Genomic DNA, 26,825 nt, shown 5'->3' on the forward strand with positions numbered 1-26,825 from the left:
TCTTTAGAGATGCCGTTAAGCTCCGCTGTATGACTGAGAAGCCAACCGCGGCTCCTCGTTAATGCTGGCAAAGAAGCTACAATGTTTCAATCTCAATCCATTCGCATTAAAACAAAACTAAATTAGCAGGTTACATAAACAATACTAAAACATTTTTGCTACTTTTTCTTTCTTCATTTAGTGCTTCCCTCTAGAAGACACGTGGTACATAATGTACAGGAATTACAAAGATGACCCGTATTACGGAGGAGATGCCAGGTGCATCGTGGTTACTGAGACAGTCCGTTATGACGGAACATCTGCCACGATCGAAGTAAAGTATGGTGGAGACAACACAGCGTAAGTTCCGCAGCCAAAACAGCACCTTGAGCGACATTTAGAATGTTCATCTTTCTTGAGTGTCGTACGCGAGTAGGCAGCATCATCTTTGTTGTCTCCCACTAAAGGACCATCCTCTGGCTAGCCGCCACCACTGGCCGAGAGCTCCTGGATCGTGAATTCGGCAGCAAAACAGATCTCTATTATGTCTGTTTGCAGGCGGCGGCCTTAGACTTGACGCTCCTCTTTCATGAAAGCTTCTTCAGCCTCACTGTACACTGCTAAAATAGAAAAAAAAAAATTTACGACGCAGCACGAAGCGTCGACGATGTCTTGCGCCAGAGTCAGCAAGGCTAGGTGGTACACAACCTTGTTTAATGGTAGTGAGAGAAGCCACATTAATGAGAACAGTATGAGTAATGATGGGATTGAATGATATTGAGGCAAGTATTATTCAAATTCTATTAAAACTGGAGCTATGTCGAGCGTTAAGGAGAGAGAGCAGAGGGCCGAGAAGGAAAAGAACAGACTTGAAAGATAAAAACTGTTAATTTTAACCATGTAAGTGACAACTTCAAATAAAGAATGAGCTAGACTTGTAGAGTAAGTGAATTTCGATTCATATTTTGAATGCTGAGCGTAGCGATATTTTTTTCCTTCTTGTGTTTGTATGCTGATTTTTGTCTCCCTAAGGGTGTGCGGCAGAATTTGAACTTTCTTGGCCATAATTTAATTTTTGAGCAAAAACTCCTCATTAGTTAACAGTATCTTTACGCTGTCAAAGACGCAGGACTTGCAATACGAAATTTTGTTTAGTTTGAGGGGTACCCCAATGGTTACAAACTCTTTTCACGGAATTATCATAGTGAGGAAACGGCTAGAAATGTTAACTGCTTGTCTGCTTTTCAAGAAGTGACGATTTAAAATGAAATTATTTCATAGCCTGTTAAGTACAATTCACTCGCGTATGAACGCAGACGTAAGGTTATAAAGAAGCAGTTCCATAAATTACGTTGAATTTGGTTGCACACAAATTAAAACAAAAAAGTGGCGATGTAATGCAGCTGAACATAAATGACAAGTTTTGTTATTTGCTTACCACCAAATATTTTTGCTCAGTTTAATGTTCAATTTAAAACATTCTGCCCAAGCAGTACAATAAATTGGTTTGTAATACTTTTTATGAATCAGGTGTGACAATATTGTTAGTGAAGCCGAAATTCTTTCTGATGGTATGCCACATAAGCTTTCCCAATAAATGCATAAGGTTTTTTGTTGCGAATATGTGCTATTCCTTGAACACCGTGGCTCTTTGTCAGCCGAGATAAGTATTCCTCGTACATGACAAGGGAAACTCAGTGACTAGAAAGGCCACAGACATCCGTCACCCCGCCAGCATTAGGCAAGAAATCCTCAGGAGCTGAGCATAGTAATAAGGCACTGCTTTTGAGATAGCGGTCACCTTGTTGCCGCATCTTTCGCGTATGTGAATAAAGAGAATGTCGGCATCCTTGTGAATGCGAAGAATTTGGAACCTGTGAAGTAGCTGTTACTAGTTGCTCCTTTGCTGTATACCAGAAACATGAGGTAAATATATATTGCGCCAATTTCTTTGTCGAATGGGATCCTGTCAGACTTGTCTCGATGTCTTCTGTAAAATATCGGTCAAGGTGTTCCGAAATCCCTGGCAAGAAAACAAAATATTGCAGCTTCGTAATTAAAAAAAGCGTATCATGTTTCAAACATGTAAAAAAAGATAGCTTTTTAGGAGATCATCAGCCTACATCTCACATTTATAGCTAATAGAACACAGCGATGTTTCATGGGCAATATATATTTGAAGGGTTGTGCTAAAATGTTGCTGTTTAGATTCATCATCCTGTAGTTTAAATCTTTAACTCCTATTTTAAATTCAACAGTACACAATAAAATCAGCCAAGTGTCTGGCAACCCCCAACATTTTTCTCACTGCCATGTAGGAGCGTGTGTATCCAGGCGCAGTAGAGATAAAGGTGCTCTTTGAGGTGTGTGCATTGGGGATATTCTGTGACAGTGCACCGTGGGGGCTGTGGCCTCGTTTATCGGGTGCTATTTTTGCAGGGCAAGCTACTCATTTTTTTGGGATTTTGTGGAAGTAGACAGATTCAAAGCCTTCTATTTTCATTCTGGTACGGTTAGCTTAAGGCACCTGAACAAACTTATTTTTTATGCAGGTTAATCAATACTACTTTGGCGTCCTCGCCCGGATATAAGGTGAAGAATATTGTCCATGTGCAGTCTCTAGACGGTAAGTCATTTCGTTTTTAAATTATGCGTCGCAACCGTTTCTCATCTGCATGCTGCAAGTCTGGATGAAAGCCTCCCTTTCTTGAGTTCACCGTAGGACAGTCTCTCGCCTGTCAAGTTTAGCCGTTTCATGCAGTTCTGACTTATGAAAAGGTTTTATATTATTCATTAGGGTGAATAGAAAAGCAATTTAGAAATACAGACGTTTAAATCACGAATGTCAGTTTCATGTTTAGTCGGTGCAAGAGAAGATGATTATTTGAGAGCCTTGCCCTCAAAAATTCTGTAATATTAGGAACGTTCAGTCAAACGGCTAGCTAGGACTATCGAAAGAAAGTTATCTGCGACGAATTAAGTGCACAGAGCATAATACCTCCTTGAGACCACCTAAAAATGTTGCACCAAAGAGGAACGGTCTTTAAAGCTAGAAAGTTATTTGGGAATGTAGTTGAGGTTGAAACATTTGGGATGTTCCTAGCAAGAAATGCACCGTGGTATTGCTGCTCTGAGAAAGCTGTGTCTTTCTACAAGAGCTGTCGTTGCTTCCGTGTCTTTCAGATCAAGAAGTCAGTTTCGACATGACCTCAGTCTACACAGATTGCGGCCATTGCAAAGTCCTTCGACACAGCTACATCGACAATGGTAACGTAAACCTGTTTTGCGTTTGTCGGGTGCATCTGCTAGTGACTAACGTCTCTTTTAGTGCTTCCAAAGTCCATTCTAACGAATTGTCATGGTCTTGAAAACACAGGATCAACTATGTAGTATTACTAATGGCCACCGTCCTAGAACAAGTAGCAGCTTGACAGTTGGAAAAATTTCCATAATGACATCTGTTGTCAAGCACGGGTTACAGGCAGCATACACATTAGGAACTTAAGGGGGCATGCTTGGGGAACTGGGGGCAGCGTTGCCATCTGTCTGCGCGATATTTCCTCTTCTACATAGTTTCTAAAATTTCGACATCTTCAGTAGTAAAAAAACCCAGGCAATCATTCTCGCAACAAGCTCTATTACACGTCAGGAAACAGCAATATTTAAGAAACTATCATAAACGTAACGTTCACTGTAGAGGAATAATTCCACCTTTAACACAATCTGATGGTCGGGGTTACGGCTCGAGTTCGTGGCTTTGGAAATGACGATGAGCTAGTTTTGAAACGAAAGAAATATCGCCCTCTCAAACGGGGCACGGAACAAGTTCATCTGCTTTTTTTTTTGTGTGCAGAACCGATAAACAACGTATCATATGCGCAATAAGTTTTATAAACGCGATGACCGCTGGGAACTACTTAGTTTTACATTCACGCTGAAAAATGACGTCCACACTGTTGGAAATGACGACACTTTTCTCGCGTCGAGAGTGGCAAAAATTAACTACCAGCGCCACAGTAGCAGAGACGCTTCTAATTAGGCAACGGAAGCATTGCAACTCGTTGCGAGGAGGCATTGTGTTCCCAGTGACAATGCTAAGCAGTATATGCACCTGGTTAATTTTTATCTAGAAAAGAGCTTAAGATTTCTTCGTGGTACAAAATATTAGATAGCGGAATTTTCTTCTTTAAATACGGTCTGATGCCGCTTTCTCCTCAGATACAATGTTATCGTTCTCCGTAACAGCCAAAGTAATTAAAAGAAAAAATATTAAATTCTGCACAAAGCTAATGACATGGTTTTCAAAATTTATAGCGTCCGCTCAGGCTGCTTATTTGTTGGCTGAAACTTTTGTAATTTTATCAGTGAAGGCCAAATATTTTGAAATTCTTTAAAGTGTTTGCTGAAACAACTGGTATGTTATCCTCCAGTGACATTCAATGCTAACTCTGCCTTAATTAGAGCTAATGTGCAGAAATTGAAGGGGTAGCTAATCACACAGTCAGTCGCCTTTATTGGCTGTGTTCTTATCGCTGAAGACTCACGCTTTAGTCCGAGGGATAATCATCTGGCCGCTATTGCTCCTTGCGGCTAGCCTAGCAGTGCCTGAAATGTATATATGGATATCGTTCCACAAATATCCACCGAGGTAGCACACCCGTTAAAGCACCCGACTTTTGAGCCTGAGGGACCGTGCTAAATCCCGGCCGCGGTGTCCGTGTTTCGATAGAGGCTGAACGCAAACACCGTCCTTCGTCTGTGCGTTGTAAGTGCAGGGTAAAAAAATGACCTGGCTTAGCTTATGGTTAAGCCTAGGATGCGAAGCATACCGCCGGCGGAGGCTGCGCGTCCGCAAGCGAGCGCACGAGTTGAGCCCCAGCTTTCACAGCTGTTGTGACGTCATATCACGTGGTGCGCCGATGTAGGTCAAGTGCACGGTGCAAGAATACTGTATATTATTCTTACACCGTGGTCAAGTGGTAGCTACGCGGCCGCGCGCGGCGCAGCAAGGAAGAGCTCGGTTGTGCGGCTAGTATGCTTCGCATAAAACACCAGATGGTCAAAATTGTTCCGGAGGCGTCCACAAAGGCGTCCATCGGAGCTCACGCGTCACTTTGGGGCGTTCAACGCCACAATTTGAGGTTTTACTTTCCACATTAAAACGCAACTACCGATGTAGCTTGTCGGCAGTTTAAAGAATTATAGGACATTGTTTGCTAGCATTTATTGACTTTAGTAAGGGAGTGAGCGATGTAAAGAAGCTGCAGTTACAAAGGTAACATCATGGAGGGAATGTTGGGATGCTGTATGCTCTGCGCTAGAATTTTTGAGGGGTTTATTAAGAATAAACTGTGCGTAATATAGTATTTTAGCATTCACTTTTTATATACTAGGCTATGAATGGAGAGCTAAATGGCGTTGGCGGAGCAGCTGTTTTTCTAAAAATCGCTACATATTTTCAAACCTTTTCACTGAGGCAGACAGCTGTACAAGCAAATAACCAATCTTGCAGCAAACAGACACCGCTATAAAAATTTGGCAGCGTGCATTGCTTACTACAGCACATGTAGTGTCCTCTACTGCATAAGACACAGGTCCGTTCATGAAAATTGTGACCGCTTTGAAAAGACTTCTCGGCTTCGAAGTGTGATTTTCAGGGTCCCCCAACAGCAACTTTCCCACCTTTTTTGAGGGGGTTGTTTTTGAAAAGAGCAGCGAGTAAAACAATAGACACATTTTCTATTTGCAGGAAAAGGATGCAGCTTGTGGCAGACGAAGAAGGGTATACACGAAGATGTCTCCTGCTGCAAGTTTGTGTACGACCTGATCTGCGGCGCCTCGCCAAAATACCAGGTCTACGACAATTGTTGAATAAACATGCGAACGATGCTTGAGACACTGTCATCGAAGTGTTGAAATGTTATTAAAACTGACACTTCAAGGAAAAAAACAGCTTCAATTTTAAACACACCACGATAATTGAAGGTGTAATTGCTTCAGCACGTTAAAACCTTCCGAATCTTCCACTCTCGTTCAGCTCCTAGTAGATGAAGTATTAATTGTGATAGCCGTACTGCACAGTGGCTCCAAGAGCGGCGCTGATTTGGTTCACGAAGAAACATTTAGATGCCGTGGTGCTTCAATAGATTTGGAATACGTCCATTACACTGGATTGCTTCAAGTGCTGCCTGAACCTCCTTAATGTATTCATCGATGTTTAACGCGCAAAGAATAAAGTTGTCTGGGCAAACGACACTGATTTGCCGGTGGTGCATTTCATAAACCATGCGTATGATTCTCTGAACTGTTGCTGGAGCAGATTAAAATACAAATGACATCACATTAAATTTGAACCAGCAGGGGATTGTAAGGAAAGCTGTGCTTTCTTGATGCAACGAGTATTTGGCAAACATTCTTATAAGTCCCGTGACACACCAAAACCGCGGGGCAAATTCAACTAGGAGTAGTAGAATTTGTGAGTTATCTTGATGCGAGCGCTCTTAAAACCTTTATAAGTATATTTCAGAGCTTTACGTAGACGAATATCGGGATACAAATTGTGCGTAATATGATAAGCCGCATCCAGTTTCGGTGTTGCTTCGTTCGCGACTCTCACGCTACCCCTAGCGCTTCTCAATGGTGTTCCTTTGCCAGTATCGCTATTGAAACCCACAGTGGGAACTGACGCAAAGACTCAGATGGGTACTCCAGAAGATAGCCTGATAAGGTGAATGGTCGTCACAATTTTTGGTAATTGCTGTTAAATCTAGTCGGACTCTCTTCAAACTGACCTTTATTAAAATCAGAGGGTCATGGAAATCTCTTTACTGCATGAAAAAATGTCCATAGTAAATGCAGTATTCTTCGCCTTTGCACTGTGCGGCTACTAAAACTATTTTCTGTTGAAAGAAACAAAATAAAATTTTCTTAGGTAAAAGTGAACCATTTCAGACACGTGGACTGAGGCCTGCGGTGATTCCAGGAACAAGTTTAGTGTTTTTATACAGCCCATGTGTACCTCGGAGCCGATGTACTCGAAGCGGCTGGCCTGAAAAAGCGGCAAAGCCAGTTTTATCACTTCTCCGTCCGCGAGCTTTCCTGTAGTTTGGCACAAGTGCTTCATTCTGACAACAGATTTCTTGATATTAGAAATACATGCTTCTCCTTCTCCTCCAACAAAAATTAATACGTAGATCTTGCTTGTCGTAAAGCGTTTCAGCAGCACACAACTCACTCTCATCACTGATGAATAACTTTTGTGGCATGTCTTTTGTAAGTTTCATGTGTGCCGAATTGAAAGAAAAATTTTTGAGCACGACTATTTGTATAGTGCTTCAAAGGAAAGCAAGCTGTATTCGAATGGAAAAAAAAGCTACTCTGCTCAGGGTGAAAACAACTATGGCGTCACTCAGCTTATCCTGGAATCATCATCATCATCAGCCTGACTACGCCCACTGCAGGACAAAGGCCTCTCCCATGTCTTTCCGATTAACCCTGTCCTTTGCCAGTTGCGGCCACTGTAACCCCTGGAACACTGGCTGCCAATTGCTGTAACGATACTTCTGAGGAAGCATATGACCGCGAACATAACATCATTATTCAACTGAGTAGTTCGCACTCACAGCTGCTAAGAACAACTATTGTAATAAGTACCTAGCTTACAAAGACCATTGTGAGGCATTCCGAAATTCACGAAGGAAAGCTAACAGCCTTGCCTGCAAATTTTTTTTTTTTTGCCATTGCCGTAATGGGATGCGTTGAGTACGTGGAAAAAAGACGACTGGGCAGCTGAATGATGTTAAAGTCAGGGTTAAAGAGCCTCGTGCACATGTGCACGATTGAGAGAGAAGGAGGCCTTTTTGCGGTCATTGCTCTTTGCGTACCTCACGTTCATATCTTGTATCCAAGTATTATAATAAGGCAAAGCCTTTTGTGGCAGCACAAAGGGAGTGACCGGTAAATATCTTGCCAGTAAGCGTTCTTTCCGCCTATTTATTTGCTAGCTAAAGAACCTTGTAATGCAATGAACAGCTTAACAGGTGGTGTTTCAAAAAACCTGTGCGAATTCGTACACAATGCACTGCCTTTTTAAAAATAAATTTCGCATGAAAGGGGTGGAAAACCCGTTTATGTTTATCATCTCACATGTGCTTCAAAACGTAATTCCCGCACGTATATACCGTTGCCACCTGTGTAAATAACAGCTATATAGGTATTTATTCTGAGGGAAGAAAATTTTCCCCAACCTTAAGCGCAATAAAAAACGTTCTGAGGAGTGCCCCATGATGGCGAACAATGTATCGTTGGTTTCAGCGGGCTGCGGTTAACCGCTTTTTCTAAATACTTGGTTCAAGTTACGTGAGACACCCCGTATTATCGCAAGACTTTAACGTAATGATTTCTCTATTCACTGCGATGCAGTCGTAACTGCTTCACCTTGATATGGATTCAGTACAGGAGCATGTTATTATCAAAGCAAGCAATGAGCACCCACATTCGTGGCATAGGTATTATTCCAGCAATTTTTATTGGCATTTGTAATAAAATCAGTAACTCTTTTTTTTTTCAGCTGCGAGTGAACCTATATTTTTCTCGCCGCTGCATGTATGTTTTCGGGTGCGAAAGATGTAAACCATGCCTCAAAGTGCAATCCTCAAAAGCGCATACTATCGCCCCCGTCAGAGCGTTTGTACTGCCTTCAAAATTAGTTAAGTTGGGATCGCCATGTGGAATGTTGCCTTAACAATCGCGTCGATGCATCAGTGAAGCGTGGATAAAATGCCGAAAACGCATGTTACTGCTTCACACGTGCACGTGTTGTTGTCACAGGAACCACGCCAACATATTTTGTCCCGTAAAACACACGAGCTAGAGCTATATTTTATGTTTTTTGCGTTTCCCTTCCCCAATTAGTCCGGCATGCTAACTGAGGTGAAGCCAGCTTTACATTTTTTAAAGGAACACCCTTGCCTGCACTGGCGGGTATTTTGACCATATGCACCCGCCCCTAAAATGCTAGGTTGCAGGACGGGTGCAGGACGGGTGCACGAGTAACAGAAACTCCTATTTTGTCGGGTGCGAGGGTGTGTTTGTCAGTATGTTCCCTTTAAAGGTGTGAAATTGTTTACAGTGCATATATCGTAAATAAAAATTGTCCTGAAAGCAAAAGCGGTGCACTGAGAAGTCGTTATAGCGGCCAATTAAGAATTTTTCATTTGGCACGAAGATTCTGATGACACCACGCAACGTTCTTAGCCTCAGTGTATGCAAGAGAGAAAAAAAGCTCCAATAATTCAAATGTATTTTATTATAGAGTGCTCCTTCAGGACACTGGGCTAAAGTAATAGTGGCGTGTTTTCCTGGTTGGTATTGGACCATCGCAGTGTAAAATTGCAGAATAATCAGAGCACACTTAAGTGTTCTCGTATTGCTGTTGATATGGACTTGCTTCCATCGCATGTAAACGAAAAAAGTTTAATCTCCACTGTTTATTCAACCCATATATGGGCAACTGCCAGTACCTCATGGCTACAAATACGAATCTAAACTTGAACAATTGGTGGCAGTACTCGATGTGTAGAAAAACATGAGTTGTTGCGCGACATTATGTAACAACGGACACATTTTTTACTCTGATTTAGACTAGGCACAAAAATCGGTTGTATTACTGTGATCACGTGGTGGCAAAGCCCTCAAACAGACAAAATAACTAATTAACACGCATACTATAACGACGGAATATAGACACTATAGGTCGAGATTTTAAAGCGACTGCTAATCAAGGGGGTTTCTTGAAGTTTAGGCTCAAACTAGTTGTTATATCTGGCAGGCTGAAATGCGGTATCGCAATTTTATTTCACCGGGAGATGCGGGGTACGATTTCCAGTGCCGCCGGGTACGCACCGGTGGTACACTGGGCCCAAGCTCTCCCCAGGTCCGGTACTCAAATTGTTTGGGGTGAAATGCATGGCAAAATGGTCTTTGAATCCACCTAGAGAAGTCGAAAACATTTGCGCCATGCTTTGGCCCCATATGCCCTGGCGCCATAAAAATTCACAACCGTCATCATAACACAACATCTCTTTATTTTTCTTAAAGACTCCTTTTGTGATGTTCTGTGAGGGTTGGAGTTGACCAGGTACAGAAATCGCGAAGTTCTACTGACAGGTTATGACATCGATATACCTAACTTGCCGTTTCAGTGGTTCGCTGCTCGTTAAAAACAATCAGTTCATAAAAGCATTAGTTTGGACGCTAGATAAAAACAAAGTGGATGGCTGACATGGTAGGATAAGCGTTGTGAGGGTACTTAAGTACAGGACGCTTGCCTGATTGGCAAATTAAAGAACTTGAGGATCAAGACAACAGTTGAAATGCGACGGCCACTCGGAAGATTAGACAAAGCCGATTTCAGGTCTGCCATCATGTGATATTATTGAAAAGTATGAAAACTGAATTAACCTTTTCGTCCTGTTCTTGCATGGCTTCCAGGTCATTCTGTTTTGTCTGGTTAATAGGGCATCCAGATTCTCGATACGTATTTTAGTTTAAATGTGCCGAGTGATTTGTTTGCAGGTAGTCTTACATGTGCTGCATGCCGCAAACGAAGACTTATGAAACCTAGTGTTTTATTAGCCGACAATGTTGTGAAATGTATAGAAATGCTTGTGGACAATGACCAAAGAGGAAGCAAGACAATAAAGCGACGAGTGGCTTTGCGAAGCGAACGGTTGAACGTCAGCTGCCCAGGCTTCATTTCAGCCTCTTCGCCTCGGGGAGACGCGCGCCCGAGAACCGCTCAGAGCGAAGACGAGGAATTTACTGTCATTAGCCCTAGTCTAAAATTAGCATTGGTCCGACGCTTGAAGACTGAGCCTAAAACATAGCGTGGCGAGGAGTAGTTTTTCTTTAAAAAAGACCAAACTCTACCGTCGGTCGTAAAAGGTTTGAGGCGGACCACGTCGACCGCTTCAGGTAGCATGGCTCGTCGGTCTTTCGAAACCCATCAGAAACGACCCGAAAGTTTAGGTCCCCAATTGGTCTTATCACGCGGTATGTTCCAAAGTATCGGCAAAGTAGCTTTTCGCTTAGCCTTCGCCGGCGAATGGGAAACGAGACCTACGCGTGGTCTCCAGCTGGGGACTGAGCATCACGGCGTCGGAGGTTATACGGTTGTACATCACGTCGTAGTTGCTTCTGAATCCGCACCCTGACCAGCTCACGTGCCCCTTCGGCGAGGTGCATAAAGGTTTGAACATCAGCGTGTTGGCTGTCGTCGTCAAAATGGGGTAACATTTCGCCCAGCATTGTGGTTACTTCGCGGCCGTGGACTAGGCGGAACGGTGGCATGTTGGTCGTATCATTTAGCGCAGTATTGGACGAGAAGGGGGCTTAAGGTAGCAGTTCGTGTCGTGTTTTACGCGCGACGTCGACGTACACTGTAAAAAATAAAACACCTTTAAAGGAGTTTCCAGGTGTCTATAACTCGCACCCTTGCACCCGGCCCAGAAAGGAGTTTTGTGACTTCGATACATCTTAAAGGTGGGGTGTTTCAGGGAAGAACCAGCCCGAAAATGATAAAATTTGACCCAAAGGTGCTGAGGTGTATCACACACTTTACCACCGAGCCACAGGCGTTTGACGCTTCTTACACCCCTACACCCTTCAGGAAAAAAGCATGCAATGGGTTCCCACTTTTATTACTTTTCTTAAGCGTTCTTTAAATTTACCATTATAATGCCTAAGTAACGCAATATACCTGTATTACTGGAGCTCTTCATAGCAGTAAACAGGCGGTCTGCACCTAAGAAAAACGTTCATTGACAAACAAATCACAAAACTGCAGAAATGTGGAAAATTTTTATTAGAACAAAACACATCCATAAAACAAGGCACAAGAAGCTTCTCCAATGAATTCCTTACCGCCATCCAAAGAACTAAAAATTTGAAGGTACAACAGCACCATACCTGCTTTTATTGGGTTTATGGTGCACCATACCTGCTTTTATAAGGTTCCATAGCACTTACTCTACCTCCCAATTTTTTCAGAGCAAACAGAATGAAAAATTCATGCTTGTGCAGCCTTATATACCAGCCTGAAGAAGGCTTGAACTGTGACGCTAACTCCCAGGAATAAGCAAAAAGCAAACTTAAGGCAACTTATGCTGAACACCCATATTCCTAACATTATGGCGCAGTTGTGGAGTGAGCCGCAGTGGTAAGCCTGCTGAGTAGCCATCCTCCCTCGACGAACAGGTTCTCAGCTACCTCAGGATTGTCTTCGGTGAACAGCATACATGGTGCGAGTCTGCATTTTAGACAAAAACAGTAAAATATTTCATACCAGTTTACACTGTTCAATGTTGCTGATAAATTCCAACATATTGCTCATTAACAATGTGTTTTATTATGCATGCTAACGCTAACAGAAAGAAGAAAATCTGCCCATGTGGCGAGCAAGCACCAGCTGTTATTTTTTGAAACATTCCAAAGAGGCCACTGTGGTTTAGAGAAAATTGCTCTAAACAGCATCATACAAACAATGTTTTAGCTAAAAAGCTAGATGTTATGAAATGGAACGAAGGTGAGCAGGTCATGCAATTAATTCTGCACGAACTGCTACAAGCTAGTGCAAACCACTGGCCTGTCTTGAGGGTAAACTGACTATAAAAGGCACAAAACACCATGACAACAAAGACGAAAATAGCGCACTTGAAAATGCTTTAAAATAAACCGAACAACAAGTAATGTGCAAAATTCACTGTAACAACAGAAAGCACAGTATCTGATCAAAGTCAGCAACACAACCCCTTCCATGAGAGTGGTCAGCTGCAACTAATGCAAAGCATGCATTCATTATTATATCAAGCAAGTGACATCTTGAAAGGCAGGCAACAGTGCTAAGTTAACATATCTCCCATGTCTGCAGCCAGTAAACTCAAAAATCCATCAAGAAAGATTTGCACAAGGCCACTAAACTACTACAAGAAAAGGAGCTGGGCCAGTTGGTGCATGAATCTTTGCAAAACCATGCAGGATAACAGGACACAGACAAGACAGGTGCAGTGATAACTGAGGAATTTATTGTTTAGTTTGCAATGAATACAGAAAGCATCATCCAAATTACAAAGAAGGAAAGTCATGGAATCGTCATTTTGTCAAATCTGTCGTGATTATTTATCCAGGTAGTCAATTTCTTTTTCCTTAGAGTTAGTGATGATGTGCTTAAACAGGTTGAACAATTCTTATGTACCATACACATCTCTTGCATTTCCTCAGAATTTTACATTGTCGAAAGTGTGATAGACACTCACAGTCCGATATGTGTCTTGGTAGCTTGTTACGATATCCTTTCTCAGTATTGCCGACATGTTGCATTAGATAAATGTTAACACGTTGACCTTATTTCCCAACACAGGACGCTCCGCGTGGCGGATAGATCTTGTAAACTAAGCCACTGTCGCATGTCGTGAATTTGTTTCTGTGCTTCGTCTTACACTGGGCTGTTTTTGAAGCACCTTTGCTAGGAGCATTGCGTACTACATTCAGCTACTTTCTGTGAAAAAGCAAATGAAGCCACTGAAAAGAACTTCCACAAGCTGCAAAAGAAGATCAAGCCAACAACTTGACCAAACTAGGGCTGGTTGTGAAGAAGAGTGAGGGCCTATGCCTGAATGCCTTCTTTATGGCAAAAACACGGAACGATAACTGGCCTTTCAGAGTAATTGTCTCTGAACAAGGATCGTGGCAGCAACCCTTAGGGCAGTATCTGCAAGAATTGCTCTCCTAGCTCATCATGGAAGACCTTTTCCTGGTAAAGAAGCCAGAAGTGTCCGCATTCCTCTTGAGCAGCCGTCCAGAAGGAGTGTCTTCTCATTGTCATCAAGGACTAACATTACACGCTGCCACATTCCACCTTGTTTGAGACGGTAAGAGAAGGCATTGATTCAATGGGAGCAGCATGATTCCAGAACCAATGCAGAATTAATGCTGATAGATTCCTCGAGTTGCTAACCATCTGTTATTTTAGTTTAATTATCTGCACATACAGTGGCAAGGATTATGCACCAGTTCCTGCGTTGCACTAATTATCATTGTCCTGCTAGCCTGTCAAGATAGCGAACTATTAAAAGCTTTGCTTATCACCAATTTGATAATGACCTCCCGATTTTTGGACGACTTCCTAGTAATCCACAAGCTTCATAAACAAGGGGAACACAATGGCATTGTTCACACATTCAAGACCTTCTCCGAAGTCCTTGCTGGAGGTACAACTTCTCGATCTATAGCTGCACATCAGAGGCCCATATGTAGTGGTGTTATGTCCCACAGTCGAAAAAAAGACTTGCTACTGGCACACTAAAGAATGTCTCGAACAGATTGTTATTCATTGTCAGCAGGAAAGCGTTGAGGCCCAGCTAACATAGTTACCTGAAGCTGGTTTCCCGGATGACCTCGTCTGCAGCCTTGGCTTGAAGATAATGAAAAAAATTTGCTGATCCACCCCAACGAGGCTTCAGAAAGAAGAATGGAAGTTAGCTGTGACGGCATATGTGCATGGTATCAGCCACGCGCAAGAGAAAGTGGTCAGGCGAGCTGGTGTGAACTTAGTAAACAAGGTGCCTAAGTCACTGTCGCATGCTGTGGATTTGACAGCCTTCTTTTATACCAGGCTGTCTTTGAAGCACCCTAGCTGGGCGTGTTGCATACTAAGTTCACACCAGCCTGCCTGACCACTTTCTTTAGTGCGTGGCTTATACCATGCACCTATGACCTTAATCATCGTGTTGCCCACTACCCTCCCGGCTTCCACGTACTCCCCTGGCTCCCTGCACACCATGTGGGCCTGGGTGAGAAGCTGCGGCCTCGTTACGTGGGTCCTTACCGCGTCTTCTCTTCAGGCAACTGAGCAATGTGACCTATGAAATCACGTCCCTGCACTCCCGCACTGTTCCCCCGGCCCCCTCCACAAAGCTCGTGCATGTCACCTGTCTTGAGCCCTACCATTCACACCACCTTAGGGCGCCCAGGGGCTGTGCTTCCTTCCGCGAGGCGGAGGGGGTAGTGCTACAGTGCAAGTTGCAAGGCGAAGAGGACATTGTTTTGACACTGGGCAGTTGACAACAGGCACGCTGCAGCTAGCGCTCGGAGTGACTTGGTTTGGGGTGCCTTCTGAGTGCAACCTGTCGCGCCTGCTGCTGAGCTAAACCCCATAGTAATATGCTATGACAGCTACGTTCCGTTCTTTCTGAAGCCTTTCAGAGGTAGATAGGCAAATTTCTTTATCCTGAAGCCAAGGCTGCAGATGAGGTCATCTGGGAAATCAGCTTCAGGTAGCCATGCCAGGTGGGCCTCAAGGAATTCTTGCTGACGGTCAATACACGAGCTATTTAGGATATTTTTCAGTGCGCCAGTAGCAACAGCCTTTTTTTCGACCTTGGGAAGTAACGCAAGCACACATGTGTCTCTACAAAGTACAGCCATAGATCGGGAAGCTGTACCTCCAGTGGCATTTCTTTGGTCAGCTCAAAGTTAGCAAGCACTTTGGAGAAGGTCTTGAAGATGTCAACAATGACTTTGTGTTACCCTTGGTAATGAAGCTTGTGGGTTACTAAGAAGTCGTCCACAAATCGGAAGGTCATTATCAAACTGGCGCCATGCACAGCTTTTTAATAGTTGGCTATTTTGACAGGCTAGCTGCACAATGAGAATTAGTGCAACGCTGGAACTGGTGCATACTCCCTGCCACTGTATGCACACATCATTAAACTTTACATAGGTAGAACGGAAGTAGATGGTTAGCAATTCGAGGAATCTATCCGCATTAATTCTGCACGGGTTCTGGAATTGTACTGCTCCCATTGAATTAATGCCTTCTCTTATCGTCTCAAACAAGGCAGCATTTAGCAGCGTGCAGTCTAAGTCCTTGATCAGAATGAGATGACAATTCTTCTGTACAGCTGTTTGAGAGGAATGCGGACACTTCTGGCTTCTTCACCAGGAAGAGGTCTCCCACGGTGAACAAGGAGAGCAATTCTTGCTGATACTGCCCTAAGGGTTGCTGCCTTGATCCTTGTTCAGCGACAATTACTCTGAAATGCCAGTTATTGTTGCGTGTTTTTGCAATAGCGAAGGCATTCATGCATAGGCCATCACTTTTCTTCATAGCCAGCACTAATTTGGACTAGTTGTTGGCTTGACACAAGTTTTTAGGTTTCGTTCTTCACTGTTTGACGCTTGACCTTCTTTTGCAGCTTGCGGAAGTTCTTTGCGATGGATTGATTTGCTTTTTTGCAGAAAGCAGCCGAACGGAGTATGCAACGCGCCCAGCAAAGGTGCTTCAAAAACAGCCCAACACAAGATGAAGCACCGAAACAAATTCACAACATGCGACTGTGGCTTCGCTTACGAGATCCCTCTCTCATGCGGAGCGTCGTATGTTGGGAAATAAGGTCAGCGTGTCAACATTTGTCTAATAGAACAAGTCGGCAATACTGAGACAGGATACAGTAGCAAACTTGCAAGACATGTGTCGAACAGTGAGTGCACCCCCCCCCTTTCGATGATGTAAAATTCTTAGGAAATATAATTAACAGCTCATGCCGAGATATAAGAGACGTGCATGACACACAGGAATTGTTCAACCTATGGAAGCACATCATCAATAACGCCAACGAAAAAAGAAATTGACTATCTGGATAAATAAGCCTAACAGATGTGACCAAATGATGATTCCATGACTTTCCTTCTTTTGTATTTTGGATGATATTTCCTGTATTTATAGTGAGCAAAGCAATAAATTCCTCAATTGTTAGTCATCGCAGTACCTGTGTGTTCCTGTCAGTGCCCTGTTACCCTGCACGCTGCTTTGCCTAGACTAACATACTATCACACATTAAGAGATGAAGTCTGCATCTGGAAAAAGACCACAAGGGGTTCCAAGCTGTTTCCTTTCTGGTTCGCGTTTCCTTTCTTAGAGGCATACATGCACTATGTAGTGAACAAAAGTACAAAGTAGATAAATAGAATTGATCATCTTGCAAATATCACTACTGTAAAATGGTGTTAACAAATGGCCACATTCATCCTTAGGATAGATCTGCATTTCATCTGTCATTACATATGAAACATGAAACTACGAAGCAGCCAGGTGAATGAATACATTTTTCCCAGAAATTTACCAAAGGTGCACACAGTGATACCATTCCAGTGGATCAGTTGAGTATGCTGCTCAGGAGCAGCAGTATTCATATGGGGTGAACGCTAGCAGCAAAAAATATTGGCAATGCAATACAAGTTTGCATACAAGATGCGAACTAAACGGCATGATATGGAACCATTCCAATTATGCAAGCAGAAAAAATTGCATTCAACCTACACTGCAATATTAATTGAGCTACAAAAATATTATAAAGGCTTCTTCAAATCAGCGCACAGTTGGCATTTATATGCCATTGGGTCATTCCATGCCAACTGTTCGAGGCTTAGCACTGAATCTTCGATTTCTTTAAAAAAATTCATGGCTTATTGCATTACTTAGGCAAACATTATCCCAGCTTGTTTTAGGCGGAGTAATTTTTTCCCGTCGTGGCCGCCATTTCATGTTTGAAAGTGATAGCCAAACCTAACCTTGCAAAAAAATTTGTAAAAAGAAACGTTCTTACGCAGGACTATGAAGTTTCTGTTATATAAATTAAAGGTATTCCATATCCAATGCAGTAAATTGAACTTATTTTGTTTTAAATAAAACATGTAATAAGTACAAAATATAAAAATTTGAAATCTTTTTTCAAATTTCATGTTCTCACAGTAGTTATTCTATTTTCTAAGCTGTCGAGAAGGCAAAGGCAATAAAAATGTTTCAGAGAGCAAAACATGTAAGGCAAGTCAGCGAAAGGTTTCTAAAGTCTAGAGAATTTGCTTTTTGTGACATATTCAGTAGTCTGCTACATAATGAGGTGATCTTAATTAAATTATGAAAGAAATTTAAACAGTACCATTTAACGGCATTTATTTTTAGTTTATTTGGGGCTCTTTTTTTGTTTTAAGCGAGAAAACAATCTTACAAGTTGAGTCCCTGCGTTCAACATCGACACTGCTGAGTGCTTCCTTTTCACTCCAGCACACTTTGCCACCAGCTGTAAATTACACAAAACCAGCACTCCGCTGCACGAATACAATGGTGTGCTGGTCTTCGATGCCACCAGCTTCGGCAATAAAGAAATCTGCTGAAGGATAGATTTACAGAAAGTAAAAATGAAGGGGCCACATGGCAGAACGGCTCTCGTTCCTCGACACAGGGAAGCACCGTTTGTGGTCTGACCAATCAGAGTTAAAACCTCTACTACCATGAAAAATACTTAAACTTTTCAGTGGAATGGACTTTTTCACCCCATCACATCGGAGGAGCGCTTGTGACGGTATTGGTGGAAGTGTGAGGCCCCTTGCAGCAACAGAAAGCATTCAGAGGCCATAGAAAGGTCAAATACTGATTCTCTATAAGCTGTTTACACGGGCGGAGAAAACCATTAAGAGTGTCGTAGCTCTCTGGGTGCTCCAATAAATGATTCAAGAAAACAAAGGTGAACTCACTAGGCGGTTTACAAGAGTGCTACCATTAAAATACGCATTTTTCACCACATCAAGCCTTTTTTTATCTCTCTCAATGGTGCACGCTGGACTTAAGTCATGCTCGAGTTTAAACTGACAAAAGGTGAGCGAACATGCCAGCAGACATGTCAAAACCAAAGTATGAGGAGCACCGTGAGGAGCACCACATGGAGCACCGTGCTGCGAAGCTTTGTGTCTCCTAGATGCCGGCTCTAGCGTGCACAGCAGTGTCGAGCAAGCAGCCAGCAATGCTGGGGTTGAAGGTAGACACTGAAATTGCGAAGTTATTTTCCCGCCTAAAACGAAAATTGCTCCAATTAAAATTTTATAAATGTCACAGCCATTAGAAAATAAATGAGGCCAACCTCACTGAGCCACTGGTGGCTGAATATGCCTCAAAAATATTTTTTTTTAGCTGACTGACATGCATTGCGTTTTTTTCATCTCTGAAACACTTTTATCACATTCTTTGCCTTTTGGATAACCCAGAAAAATAGTTGAAATGACTGTTATGAGAACATAAATAGAATAAAAATATCAATTTCCAATATTTTTTACCTTCTTTCATGTTTAATACATGAGTCCAATTTATTGGATATAAAAGCACGTCCTTTATTTATATGAAAAAGTTTCAGTCATGCATAAAGTGTTTATTTTTAACAAGTTTTTTGTAAGACTTAGCTTTGCTATTGCTTGTAAACATAAGACTGTGGCCACGACACGAAACTTTTTTTCTGCCAAGAACATGCTTTAAAAATCTTTGTCATGGTAATAAAATAAGCCATGATTTTTTTTGTTTCTGTAGGAAATCAAGTGCAGTCGAGTACAAAAGTCTGGATAACGTGGCGTGGAATCACCTTATTCAGTACTGCACAGCAACACAATACACAGCCTACTTATCACCAGGCATATAGCAGCTTCCATATAGGTCAATAAATTGGCTGGGCTGTAAGAGGCTTCTGTAACACTAGAAAAATTACAATTACAAGTTACAAAGAGGACACCAATCTGAATCTTTACATTGTGCAGATGTATAACCGTGACACTGAGAACTCCCACTCTCCTACGCACTTGGATGGTGGTATTGTTCCTGCCAGTCTACCAAATATAGTCCCCGCAATATAATGAGTCTAGCATTTTGCCCTCTGTAGACGTGAGCAGGAAAGGAGACTTAATGCTGGTAACAACAAACATAAGCATCCTAAGAGTTTGGTAAGCTTGCAAAATTTAAGCTTGTTCGGTTCCAAAAATATGCAATAGCAACCTGAATGGTCATTCATTCAAACCATGCGAATGCAATGGGTAAAATGGCTCCACAATGTAAAAGGTTACTTTCTTGAGCTAGTCGGTACATGTTTGTCAGCATGAAGGGCACAGCATAACTGTAATGGGAGGAAAGAACTAGACAGACTCGGCGCTGACTCAAGACTGACGATCTTAATTGCTGCCACGCAATAAACAGGTGAAAAAAGAGCACAAACAACATTTTTTTTCGCGACAGTTTGCCAGCTTGCAAAACATGTGGCACTGCATTAAAGATTGACTGCGAAAAGCAAAAATGCTGGCGAATAAAAACAAAAAAAATGTTTAAAAATGCAGAAGAAATTGTTACCCTGCCGTCTAAGCTGCTGAGATAGCCTATACTCCGTCTCACAAGATGTTTGGAGCACTACGAAAGGTAGAGCTCTCTCGTCCAATCAGGATGGCGCGCACTACATTAGTGTGTTCCTACGCGCCTATGGCTCGATCCACCTGATGTCCAGGTGGCTTCTTTCTACCTCTAGCAGGTGGCGCTTGATGTCTTTTTATTCTTTTTCTGGTTTGTTTTTGGACAGGCGGACGCCCGTTCCAAAGGGACTAGCCCCACTTTTTTTTTGTCGCAACCTGTTCTGATCAGTTCCTCTGTTGTCGCGAAGCCACCTGCTTCGCCTGCTTGGGGAAACAGCGCACTGTCGGTGTAGAGCACACAGGAGACACAACAGACTCGACCGACGCCATGTTGGAAAGTGGCGACGCATCACTACCTCGCAGCAGGCCTCCGCAGAGCTGTGTCCGTACGGGCTTTGTCTGGTAATATCACCAGTGATTGAAACATTCCCTACCATTTAAATATACCTGCCCAAACCATGTTTTAGTTGCAATGTTTATTGTTTTGATTAATAGTCATACGCTCCTCAAATATTCGAGGGACTATATTCTGTGTTTCTGCAGTCCTGATTGGACGAGAGAGCTCTACCTTCCGTAGTGCTGCAAACATCTTGTGAGACGAAGTATAGTTCTTTGCATCTGAGCACAACAGAATGTTTGCAGATGCATTTGTCTTGCTCCTGACGGATAAAACGCATCAACAACAATCTCCCGCATGTGCTGGTCCTTATGCGTGTACGCTATGGTTGTACGGCTGAAAGCAGAGGTGCAGTTTTCACACGACAGCCAATATATGACCATATTGCTTTCAGGAGGTGGTTTTAAGGGGCTCTTGTGTTCGCTCAGACAGTCGTTTAGGCATGTCCTGTTTGACTGATAGAGCACGTTCCGCGGGATAGCTCACTTCTGTGCGCCACATTTTTGGGGCACTAGTACATAAGAGAATTCTCGGTTCTTTTCGCATTCTGCAGGTGGCAACCCTTCACGGTTGACACTCTTGCGGAGATGTTGCAATTTGCTTGGAGCAGAGAATACTACTCGCAAAGCAGGCCTAGCTCCTATTCTTTTCAAATTGTGAGACACTCGTGGAAAGGACGCGTTCACAAGCAGAAGTACACAGGACTGTGTACTTCTCCTGCTTGTGAACACATACTTTTTGAGAGGAGGAGATTAAGACATTATGTGGTAGCGCACTTTTTATCACCAAATGCTAGTACCAAGTTCACAGGGATATGGTAGCTGCAGCTGCCAAAGGACTGCCTTTGCCCTGCAGTGGGTGTAATCAGGATGATGATGATGACGAGAAAACTACGTTTAACGACAATCAAACTGGTTTGCAATAACCCCATGCTGACAACGAACTAGCAAGGATGTACAAATAAATGAGGGCATGGTTAGGCTATGTGCCCTGTTTCATGAAGCAGCCTGATGAAGGAAAGAAGGGAAAATGGCCCAAAAAGAACCTAGCATACAACATAAAAAGAAGCTTGCAGCAAGAACTAAAACACACCTTTGCTTCCATACTGCTCGTGAATATTTCCCAGCGGCAACAAGGTGCAAGCTGTGGCTGTGGACTCCCATGTGGATGTAGATGTTTCCCCTGTAGACATCCATTTAATACCATCACGATTAGAGGCCGCCAAAATTCATAAATTAGGTCACTATGGCCAAGCAATGAAGTTTTTAAAAAATTGAAAAAGCAAGCTAAATATACCTAGCTGGCACAGCACTGGATTTTTTAATCTGGATGCCGTTCTAAAAACAATTAAAAACCGAAATAGATATCAGCGTCAACAAATTTATGCAAAAACATGGCCTGATGCGCAAACGATCAGTGGTCAGCGCCTGCAGCACACAAAATTGAAAGCTTATCTCAGACGTCACGCTGACGCAACGCATTTTACGCAGAGATACGGAATAGACCTTACGCACGGGCGGAAAAATTACCACGTGCAGATAAACCATAGGACAAGGAATTTGACGAAATAGCGTTAAACGGCTTTAAATTTGACAGAACACACATACTAGAGCTCTTAAGTAGCATGAGGCAGTACTCTGCAACATTCGTTTCGTCAAAACAAAAACAGCTCTGAGTAGAATCATTCTCGGCGAACTCTGTTCAGTGCTGCTTCTCTTCCTGGATACATCGAAAGAGCTGCCTGTCTGCAGATCTTGGCACTTTGGTACTAGAAGCGGCAAGTCTTGAGGCCGCTCTTCCATAAAATATGCTTTAAATAATGCAAACCAGCATGCATGAAGACATAGTATTGCTTACCATTCGAGGCAGGTGCGTAGTCGTGCCGAGCTGATGAAGTACGCCTCCAAATCACGGCAACGCTCGTTTTTCGTCAACGCCGACTTCAGGACGTTTCTACATTACAAAATGCATTCTGGTGCATAAACACGCTCACATTATAACTTCGCCCGTGATTTCTGATATCAAACCTTTAAACCGTGAGCGAGCGCCGGCCTTTCTGCCAATCAACAACAAAGAAACGCATTCGGCAGAGCCTCCAAAGGCTACTTCTGTTCCGATACGTGAGATACGAGTACTTGGACAGCAGTGAACGAACCTACGCACTACTCCAGTTATATATGCACAAAAAACACTTCAGTTCAACGCGGTACCTCGAAAAATGCGGTCGAAAACGCAGTTCACGTCAACTGCTGAAACCCGCACACCACGACGCCACACCGTACACAACAGGCAGGAAAAAATCAACAAAGGCCCGACGGTACCGATGGCCGCCTAGCGGCGGAAATGTAGTTTCACTTTCAGTTCTGAATTCAGTTTATTGGGTTTGCATTTGCAGCATCGGAACAGCATACGCAACGATTGCCAACCGTTACCAGTTACGGAAAATGCGAAGTGATTAAATTATATATATTTCTTCGGATTCAAAATTTACCATGAATTGGCCCCCTTGCCGTTTCTTTCTTTTTACATTCACTCCAGCGGCTGCATTTCGATGGTGGCGAAATATATATATAAAAAGTGTAGCCTATATCGTCGTCGAAAGTGGAGGGAGCATGAAATGTATGGCAGTCACGGCGTAGCATATTTTAGGACGGCACCCCCACCGTCAAGCGACACCTTCGAAGGGCCGCACAGGGACGGTGCCAGGGCATTCGTGGTGAGGAGGCTCAGAGAGGTAGAAGATGGGCGGGAGGGCGCTATGTTATGATGGATAGGCATAATGCTCCAAGGCCTGTGGCATTGCCCTTCATAAACTTAAATTAATCAACAAAACGCAGCGGTGATTCAGAGCAACACATAAGGCCGAATGCCGACTGCAAGGTCTGACCGCGACAGATTTTTCTGCGGTCCAGTAGACCTTCAGCTCCCTTGGCGCTCTCATGGGCCCGCACAGCGTGCTTCCACTCGCGGCGCGCCTGTTACGAGATCAGCGGGAGGATGGAAATGTTCGCTTAAGGTTCTAAAAGTTCTAGCTCGTGTTCTCTGTCCTGTGCGCTGCTGTGCGTAGACGATGTTCGCTAGTTTGTCCAGAACAGAAACTGGAAGCACTAAATGCCTAAATTGTCCGTGTGTTGTGCGAATGTCAGTGCACGTTAAAGGACCCACGATTGCCGAAAATGGTATGGAGTCCTCCACTACGGTGTCTCCGATAGCTCAGGTTTAGCTTTCAGACATTAAACGCCGTATACCGCAGCATTTAACTTTTTTGTAATGGGTTTGCACAGGTACCTTCTGCTACTCGCTCAGTTTTGGAGAGCTACGTACGTCGGGGCAAAATAAAATTTTTGTTTTCTTTCCTTTGCTCTTTGAGCTTCTCAAGCTCTTCTGGGACCCTAATTAACTTCAGGTCTCCATCATTACCTTTCTTCCAGTTGACACAGAGGTTACTTCAAAAAATTGCTAATTTTGGTCTTGTTTTTTGCGCGTAGTTTCGTGCGTAAAGTAGAATGATTTCGCGCTGACAGTATTCCGTTTGAAAAATATGCAGGGTGTTTCACGTAACTTGAACCAAGGATTTAAAAAAAGCGGTACACCGCAGCCAGCTGAATCCAACGATGCATTGTTCGCCATCATGTGGCGCTCCTCAAAATATTTTTATTGCGCTTAATTAGTTAATTAACTAAGATGAATTATGCATTTTTTCATATATTCACTTTAGTGCCAAGACCATTACGTTAGGTCGTAGAGCATGTTTATAAACAACGAATACAGTTTATTGTAGCATCGTATCTCCTACGGGGTCCTTTTTTCCGGCATCTAAAGAAAGCCCGCGAAATATGAAAAAATACCACGTGACTACGCTCGTGCGCTACCAAATTGCAACGCTCTCAACGGCGTTTTCGAGCAAACTGAGTGTGCCCGCTGACCGTGGCGAAGTGAACGGCCGCCGCTCTTAGCAGCGGCTTGACTGCGTCAGCACTTTCCGCAGCGGCGCGGCGGCCGTAATAAAATCAATAACTCTTTTTTTTTTTTTAGCTGCGAGCGAACCAATATTTTTCTCGCCGCGTCATGTATGTTCTCGGTTGCGAAAGATGTAAACCATGCCTCAAAGTGCAATCCTCAAAAGCGCATACTATCGCCCCCGTCAGAGCGTTTGTACTGCCTTCAAAATTAGTTAAGTTGGGATCGCCATGTAGAATGTTGCCTTAACAATCGCGTCGATGCATCAGTGAAACGTGGATAAAATGCCGAAAACGCATGTTACTGCTTCACACGTGCACGTGTTGTTGTCACAGGAACCACGCCAACACATTTTGTCCCATAAAACGCACGAGCTACAGCTATATTTTATGTTTTTTACAGTTACCTTCCCCAATTAGTCCGGCATGCATAACTGAGGTGAAACCAGCTTTACATTTTTTAAAGGAACACCCTTGCCTGCACTGGCGGGTATTTTGGCCATATGCACCCGGCCCTAAAATGCTAGGTTGCAGACGGGTGCAGGACGGGTGAATGAGTAACAGAAACTCCTATTTTGTCGGGTGCAAGGGTGTGTTAGTTAGTATGTTCCCTTTAAAGGTGTGAAATTTTTTACAGTGTACATTGAGAGCATGTAAGCGATCGTTGTGTTCGAGTGTTTTTCAGGCCACTCGTTTGAGGTTGGAATGATGTTGTCGTCAGACGGTTTTATGAATGTGCTGCAAAGCCTGCTTCAGCATCTCAGCCGATGATGTGGTACATCGGTCGGTAATCATAATCTCCGGTGCGCCATGAGGCAGAGCAATTTGACGGACGAAGAACTTCGCAACTTTCTGGGCGGTGCCGCTTGGCAAAGCTGAGGTTTCCGCATATCGTGTCAGGCAGTTCCTACCAAAGATGAGCCACTTATCACCCGATTTAGATAATGAAAATTATCTCAGCATGTTCATGCTGATCAGCTGGAAGGGCATCTATGGTGGTTCTATTGGCTTCCAGAACCCTAGCTGGTTTTGTTGCTGGCACCCTGGAACGCTGACAGCTGCGACACCTCCTGACGTAGCACACAAAGTCCGCATTAAAAGGCGGCCAGTAGTATTTTTCCTGGATCCTTGCTAGCCTACGGGAGATTCATAAAATTCCAGACAATGGCTCATCGTGGGAGACCTTTCAGATTTCATCGTGCAGACTCTTACGTATAACGGTCACGTGCGGCTCATTGCGTATGGAGAAATGTTTCTTCACCAGAACACTGTCGCGATCGCATAAGGACGGCAGCTCGCGGTTGAAAACTCTGGGGTAGTCGTCCATGAACCGTTTAGAAAGTCGATCATGTGACGAAGTTCTGGGTAGGCAGAAAGCTTATGAGCGAGACAAGCTGTGCTGGTGGCATTCAAGAGGATACCCGAGCAGCACTGGTAATCGGTCCAATAGTGGTAATACATGGTTTCATTCTGGTCCTTTGTAAGACCGGCATTTGTCAATACGTTACTGATATTTGGCCAATTAGATGTGGTGTTGGGGTGGCGTCGTCACTAGCGTCATCGGTTCAGGGGATCTACAAGGGCGCGAGAGAGCGGCGAGACTTGAATGCGACAGTCATGTCGCATTCCTGGACTCGTCCTGGAGTCGCAAGGCTGGCTTGAGTCTCGGCTTGTTGGAGGGCTGCGGTGCATGGACTGCGCTGCCCTGCACCTCCACAAACAAATACTTGTGTAGTATGAGAGGAAGCAAAACCCCAGAGCAGTGGGTGGCTGAGTGAAGCAAACGGCTGAACGTCAGCTGCCGAGGTTTAACTTCATTTCTTCGCCTCGGGGAGACGCACGCTCGAGAAAAATACAGCGAAAATGCGAATGTGCCTTGATAAACATTGGGGCAAGTGATTGGTATAAATGGAAACCAAAATATTTTTCTAGTTTCTGGCCAATGCGAATTCAATAATTTTGTACAAATACGTTGGAAAGTAAAATATTATGCAAGTGATGACTCACTTGCACCGTAATACTTGTATCATCACTTGGAAAGTCACCGCAAGTGATGAACGCATAGTAATCGTTGCTGTATTGAAAAGGAAATAGATAAGGGGAAATTTCGCAGAAGTAGTTGGTACCGCTTGGTCACCCTGGCTGGAGGCCGGCCAGCACTGAGTTTTCATTTAGCTATCAGATATTGTCAGGCAAGCAAAATCTGCATTCAG

At 43.4% G+C, this 26,825-nt stretch overlaps 1 protein-coding gene and 1 long non-coding RNA gene across 2 annotated transcripts; one reads left to right on the plus strand and one right to left on the minus strand.

The window, feature by feature from the left end:
* The first annotated feature begins 211 nt into the window (after positions 1–211).
* Positions 212–5,850, plus strand: LOC149347043 (uncharacterized). The gene is made up of 4 exons (XM_089585486.1): positions 212–339; positions 2,532–2,605; positions 3,163–3,246; positions 5,729–5,850. The coding sequence occupies exons 1-4, from the start codon at positions 212–214 to the stop codon at positions 5,848–5,850; spliced, it is 408 nt and encodes a 135-aa protein (XP_089441612.1).
* Positions 5,851–11,823: 5,973 nt separating this feature from the next.
* LOC149347044 (uncharacterized) lies at positions 11,824–22,896 on the minus strand. The gene is made up of 3 exons (XR_016292120.1): positions 22,511–22,896; positions 21,746–21,835; positions 11,824–12,286 (listed from the first exon to the last, which is right to left on the minus strand). It is a non-coding gene; the product is annotated as an uncharacterized LOC149347044 (long non-coding RNA).
* Between the last annotated feature and the right edge of the window lie 3,929 nt (positions 22,897–26,825).

The sequence above is a fragment of the Amblyomma mixtum genome, chromosome 4, assembly GCF_055824585.1.
Source record: "Amblyomma mixtum isolate Tamu chromosome 4, ASM5582458v1, whole genome shotgun sequence".
NCBI lineage: Eukaryota > Metazoa > Arthropoda > Arachnida > Ixodida > Ixodidae > Amblyomma > Amblyomma mixtum.